Raw genomic sequence first — 6,454 nt, 5'->3', positions numbered from 1 at the left:
CTTACACCCCCCCCCCTCCAATTTCTATGACATGGAAGGGAGTTCCAAAGATAGAAGTGCCCATGTACTCGTTTGGACTAAACTGATTGAAAGGGTAAAAGAACAATCATCTATGGGATGTAAAGAGCGAAAGAGTATTTGGGTCATTGAACTAGTTCAGCCCACCATGTACTCGAGCCCCCTAATAAGCCATACCTTGATTCAAATCCTCTAATCCAGCATCATATTAATCAAAGTTGTGTGCGAGCAGGTGTTGAGGCAAGACTGCTAGCGTTACTGTAATACTATAGCACTAGCCACTGGGTCTAAGGGCTATTATCGTTGGACATTAGAGATGCTTCACATTTTAATGGAAAGTGACCTGGAATAATGTGTGGTAACAGGTGTTGTATTAAGCGGCTAGTCCTATTTGAGTTGATTCAGTTTGCTTCCATCTCAACTATGTCGGTTAGCGTAAACTAAGTAGCTTGTGTAACATCAGCAGCATACAAAAAATATTGCATGACTTAAGGCACAATTTAGAACTGCAAATGATGCTTAGTTCACCGACTGAATACAGATTGCCTGACAGGCATTTTTACAAACATGTCCTAGAGCTCCATTGTTAATTTATATCCCTAACAGAAAATGGAGTGCAGGCCTCATAAGAGCTGGATCAGTTCTTGACCAAAAAGTCATGAATAAGATTAGGCAGCATCACTTCATACATGACCAACTGATGCCCAATACACAAGGCTTAGCCGTGGCGCATGATGTCGACGTGCCGCAGCGTGGTTTTGATGATTTTGAAGGTGCAGATGTCACCTTCCTTGATCCTGTTGTCCACCAAGAACGTCCTCCAGCCCCGAGTGAGCATGCCATGATTCCCAGACACCAAGAAGCGCACCTGCCATGACCTGAGGCCATGATCCTCATTCGCCGTAGTCCTGAGCGTGATATTAGAGGTCCTGCAGAGCCCGGTCGCCTTCCAGAAATTCCTCGGAACAGACTGCAATAGCAATGCTGGACATGAGCTGACACTGCAAATGATAAATGCAATACAAGAGCTTTCTTCTGCAGAAAAATTAAGCTCATGTTCCAATAACCGATCGATCATGTCTAGCATCTTTCATTAGGCTTGCTTATTGTCATAACACTCACGACATAATTTGTTTTTGAAAAAAAGATACCAAGTGTAGCGAGAGTATATAGGCGCTGATCTCCGTCTTGAACAAGGATTGTGGTCCGATATCGTAGACAATTGATGCTGGGGCCTTATTCAATGAAGTTGTAGGACCTTTCGTCCTCTTGGAATTCTCTTCACCGTCTGGCTTCTTGTCCTCGCACTTGCGTTTCCTACTGGAAGATGGAACATCTTCCTTTTCCATATCTGATAATGCTGAAAAACAAAAGGGACAGAGATAAGCTCCTCATTCAATCAATTTCTGTTACATTCAAAGTTTCGGAAACTTACTCATTTTATCATTCTTCTCTAGCTCATTGCTAATGGTGCCCTGGTCCTCGCGATGACGCGTGATGTCGACGTGCCACAATGTGGTCTCGATGACGTTGAAGGTGCAGATATCTCCTTCCTTGATCATGTTGTCCGCCCAGAACGTCCTCCAGCCCCGAGTGAGCGTGCCACGATTCCGATACACCAAGAAGTGCACCTGCCATGACCTGAGGCCATGATCCTCATTCGTCGTAGTCCTGAGTGTGATCTCAGAGGACCTGTTGAGCCCGATCGCCTTGTAGAAATTTCTCGGAACATACCGCAATAGCAATGCTGGACATGAGCTGACACTGCAAATGATAAATGCAGTACAAGAGCTTTCTTCTGCAGACAAATTAAGCTCGTGTTCCAATAACCGATCGATCATGTCTAGCATCTTTCATTAGGCTTGCTTGTTGTCATAACACTCACGACATAATTCAGTTTTGAAAAGAGCATTACGAGATGAAATATAAATAAATGATTGTTCTTACCAGTTGAGCCGAGAGTATATGGGTGCTGTAAATAAATGATTGTTCTTACCAGTTTAGCCGAGAGTATATGGGCGCTGATCTCCCTCTTCAACCAGGATGGTGGTCCAATCTCGTAGACAATTGATGATGGGGCCTCATTCAATGAAGTTGTAGGACCTTTCGTCCTCTTGGAATTCTCTTCACCGTCTGGCTTCTTGTCCTCGCACTTGCATTTCCTACTGGAAGATGGAACATCTTCCTTTTCCGTATCTGATAATGCTGAAAAACAAAAGGGACAGATATAAGCTCCTCATTCAACCAATTTCTGTTACATTCAAAGTTTCAGAAACTTACGCGTTTTATCACTCCGCTCTAGCTCATTGCTAATGGTGCCCTGGTCCTCACAATGACACGTGATGTCGACGTGCCACAATGCGGTCTCGATGATGTTGAAGGTGCAGATGTCTCCTTCCTTGATCATGTTGTCCGTGCAGAACCTCCTCCAACCCCGAGTGAGCTCGCCGGAATTGCGATTCTCGTAGAACAGAAAGCCCACCTGCCATGACCTGTGGCCATGATCCTTGTCCGCCGTTGTCCTGAGCGTGACCTCGGACGTCCTCCAAATTAGCCCGATCGCCTTGCAGAAGGTCCCTGCAATCGTCTGCAATAACAATGCTGGGCATGAGCTGACACTGCAAAATGACAAGTGAAATGCAAGAATTTTCTTTTGCAGACCAATTAGGCTCATGCTCCAATAACCGATTGATCCAGCGATCGAGGCATCTTCTTGGCATGCTTGTTGTCATAACATTCACAAGATAATACGTACGAGATAAATAAATCATTGTTCTTACAAGGCGTTTCCAAAGTGTACAGCCGCTGATCTCCTTCTTTATCCAGGATGGTGGTCCAACCTTATAGACTGGCCTATTCATTGACAATGGTGCTTTGTTCGACGAAGTTATGGGACTTGTTAGCTTCTCGGAATTCTCTTCGCCGCCTGGCTTATTCGCCCTGCCATTGCGTTTCCTACTGGAAGATGGTCGCGGTCTTCCTCTTCTGTGTTAGTATCGGCAAATGCTGACAAAACAAAAGTGACAGACATAATTAGCTCCCAATTCAATCAATTTCTATTACTTTCAAAGTTTCAGAAACCAACTCGTTTTATCACTCTGCTCTTGTTCCTTGCTACTGGTGCCTTGGTCCTTGTAACCTTTCTGGCAGCCGTCAGGCCCAAACACCTTCACAGTGAACACCATGTTTCCCTCGTACCTCAGCAGCAGGACATCATATTCCGTGACGCCGTTGGACGCCAGGAACCGGGACCAGCCACCGGAGAAGAAAAGATTACCTGATGATTGATCCTTCCCGACAGTAACATGACAGAATTTGGACAGCGGGCTGAGGAGGACGGTAACCGAGCTTCCCATCTCGACTTCAGAGATGTAGTTCTTGACAAATTTGGGAGGGATGCCCTGCATGCGCAACAGGAGAATTAGGTGTCACCTTCCCCATGACGTTAGGAAGCCTGAACAATTGATTTCAGCAAGATTGACAATTTTTTTTTTTGGGGGGGGGGGGGTGCTAACCATCTTTTCCATGGAGGGAGGGAGAAGCACATTGATGAACTGCGGCCTGTGAGAACCGCCGCCGTGGTTTGCAGCTAGTGATGATGAATGATAGTGAACTGTTAGGCGTCCGTGCGATGCACAATGCAACAACTGAAGATACCAAGAGAACTTTGCAGCGACCTAGCATAGGCATGTGTACGAACCAGTGATTGGGCGGCTGAACTCTCGGAAGCAGCAGGTGGTGTCGAAGGCCTTGACGGTCAGCACGCCGCCGCCAGGTTCGTGCCGGAACACGAGGAAGCAGCCGGCGCCGAAGCCGTGCGCGGCGGCGAACTCGGGCCACCCGCGCCCCAGGAACGCGCCGCCGGCGTCCCGGGCGACCTGGACGCGCCAGACCTTGCCCAGCGGGCTGACCACGAGCGCCGTGCCCCCGGCGCCGCCGTCCCAGTGCCGAGCGAGCTCGTCGGAGATGCGCTGCACGTAGAGGTTTAAATAATTTCAGCGTGTCGTGACAACTGACAACAGGAGCCACACACTGCCACGGAGCACAGATGTGTGGCTGAGTTAAGCTCTTACCAGCTTGTGGGAGGTGGAAGATGGCAGCAGGACCTTGAGATGCCTGGAAATGGCAATGGCGCCACGGTTGCCGGACGACGATCCCATATGGTGAGCCGACGGCGCCGACGGCCGGTGGTGGAAGAGGAGAGGGCCGGGGGAGATTTCTGCTAGCTCTGTTCTCTGTTTAGGTCTCCGGTGGAGTAGCCAGAGAGAGACTACATACTGTGTATGCGACGCCGGCCTAAGAGCGAACACTCCACTTGGATCTCGCTTGCTCTGACATCCTAGTCCTGCATTTTTAGATTAGAGTGCCTTGAGTATTTTATATTTTTTTCATTTTCTCTCACATACACATCAGCTGGCGATTTGGCCACATCGTTGGAAAAGGAACAAGAGCATGTACAACTGTACAGACAGCTGCTATTTTTTTGTCATAAATAGACAGCTGAACAGACAACTTGTACAATAAGCTGTTTGTTTAGCTGTCTGCGGGGTGCTTAATTCATTCTTTGACACACAAATTCATGGTGATCTAGTGTATAATTGATCTTTGTAGCTATTTTATTGTATACATGAGAAAATGCACAATACATTCAAATAATTCACATGACTCTTAAAATAAGCATGTATATATACACATGAATACACGAATGAATGAAAATACATTCAGCTGGTGGCATTCAAATAAGCAATAGATGGCAGTTCAGTTGTCTATGGGCCTGTTTGGGGAAGCTTTTGGGAGCTTTTGGGATTGCAGGAAGCTCCAAAAGCTACAATCTACCCCAAACGGGGTAGATTCTCCAACCAGCGAAAAGCTGCGGAAGCCTCATTTACACTACAAGCGAAGAAGCTGCTGAGGACTAGCTTCCCGAGCTTTTGCTCGGACCGACGCCACCCATCCCCTGCCCACATCTCTGCGCGGGCTCCCCCTCCACGCCGGCCGCTCGACGCCCCTCCCCTCCACGCCGGCCGCCGCAGCTCCTCCCCTCCGCGCCGGCCGCCGCTCCTCCCCTCCGCGCTGGCGGCGCGCAGCTCCTCCCCTCCGTGCAGCCCGACGGCGCTCCTCCCCTCCATGCGGCCCGACGACGCCGCCGCCGCCTCTCCCCTTCACACCGGCCGCCGCAGCTCCTCCCCTCCGCGTCGGCCGCCGCTCCTCCCCTCCGCGTCGGCCGCCGCCCCTCCCCTCCACGCCGGCGGCGCGCAGCTCCTCCCCTCCGCACGGCCCGACGACACCGCCGCCCCTCCCCTCCACACCGGCCGCCGCAGCTCCCCCCCTCCACGCCAGCGACGTGCAGCTCCTCCCCTCCGCGCGGCCCAACGGTGCCGCCGCCCCTCCCCTCCACGCCGGTCGGCACCGCCCCGAGCTCCCCCCATGGCTCCGGCCTTCAGATCCGGCCCTCACCGCGCGACACGGCCGCTGCTCGGGACCGAGGGCGACCTCCCCTGGGCGGATCCGGAAGGGGCGAGCTCCCCAGGGCGCGCGGCCGGGGCTCGGCTGGGGCGGGGGCGAGCTCCCTTGGCGGCGCGGCCGGAGCTCCAACTCCCCTGAGCGGCGCGACCGAGGCGAGCTCCCTGGGCAGCGTGCCGGAGCTCCAGCGCCCTCGAGCGGCGTGGCCGGGGCTCGGCGGCGGTGGGGGTGAGCTCCCTAGGCGGCACGACCGAGGGTCGGTGGCGGTCGGAGCTCCTCCCTTGACGGCGCGGCCGGAGCTCCGCTCCCTGACAATCACTTTGGATAAGCTCCCCCAAATAGACTAGGTAGCGTCTCTGAAAAGCAGCTTTCTAGGGAATCAAGTGGAGCTTTTCCAAGTGGAGCTTTTGGAGAAGCTTAAGCTCCCCCAAACAGGGCCTATGTATCTTTGCCCTTCTCAAAACTTGGCATTGATGTGCAGCTGCAGTTGTGCTTCCTCCCTGCTTTTCCTTGATCCGAACAAAATAAGTCCCTGTTAGTCTGTGGTAAAGCAATACTGAGATCCTTGGCAAATTTATGGTAAAGCAATACTGTCTACAAATAAGGATACTGAGATCCTTGACAATCTATTATCTGCAAAATATCCATAGTTGCATATGAAAATGCTTAATCTATTGACGATGAGTTCAAAACATAGAAACAACGCAATCTGTCAGCTTGCAATCCTAGAGAAACAAAAGTAAGATGGAGAAGACAATCAATTGAATAGCATCATCTGATTAAGCCTCTAAAACAAATAGCAACTTAATCGAAGGACAATCAATTGAATAGCATCATCTGATTAAGCCTCAAAAACAAACAGCAACCTAATCGAAGCTTTGTCCAATGGTTCCTACGAGCAATATTGACCAAAAAATTAGCACAATCCATTCTAATTTACAATTGATAGTAACATAAAGTCTATATTAGTTAG

At 50.4% G+C, this 6,454-nt stretch overlaps 2 protein-coding genes across 3 annotated transcripts; both read right to left on the bottom strand.

The window, feature by feature from the left end:
- Positions 1-499: 499 nt before the first annotated feature.
- On the bottom strand, positions 500-3,084 carry LOC120640574 (putative B3 domain-containing protein REM15). 2 transcript variants are annotated; one of them, XM_039916445.1, is made up of 6 exons: positions 2,799-3,084; positions 2,350-2,605; positions 2,015-2,223; positions 1,454-1,751; positions 1,170-1,378; positions 500-988 (listed from the first exon to the last, which is right to left on the bottom strand). In XM_039916445.1, exons 1-6 carry the CDS (start codon positions 2,877-2,879, stop codon positions 737-739), a joined length of 1,305 nt encoding a protein of 434 aa, XP_039772379.1. In that variant the 5' UTR covers positions 2,880-3,084; the 3' UTR covers positions 500-736. The 2 variants fall into 2 exon arrangements, with proteins under 2 accessions (XP_039772379.1, XP_039772378.1); XM_039916444.1 differs by having other exon boundaries at positions 2,299-2,605; positions 2,799-3,082.
- Positions 2,881-4,361, bottom strand: LOC120640575 (putative B3 domain-containing protein Os04g0347400). Its single transcript, XM_039916446.1, has 6 exons — positions 4,092-4,361; positions 3,719-3,989; positions 3,534-3,607; positions 3,296-3,419; positions 3,104-3,185; positions 2,881-3,024 (listed from the first exon to the last, which is right to left on the bottom strand). The coding sequence occupies exons 1-5, from the start codon at positions 4,176-4,178 to the stop codon at positions 3,172-3,174; spliced, it is 570 nt and encodes a 189-aa protein (XP_039772380.1). The 5' UTR covers positions 4,179-4,361; the 3' UTR covers positions 2,881-3,024; positions 3,104-3,171.
- Positions 4,362-6,454: the final 2,093 nt, after the last annotated feature.

This window comes from Panicum virgatum, chromosome 7K (genome assembly GCF_016808335.1).
Source record: "Panicum virgatum strain AP13 chromosome 7K, P.virgatum_v5, whole genome shotgun sequence".
Lineage (NCBI taxonomy): Eukaryota > Viridiplantae > Streptophyta > Magnoliopsida > Poales > Poaceae > Panicum > Panicum virgatum.
Note: the sequence above shows the minus strand (reverse complement) of the source record. Positions and strands in the feature narration are given on the sequence as shown.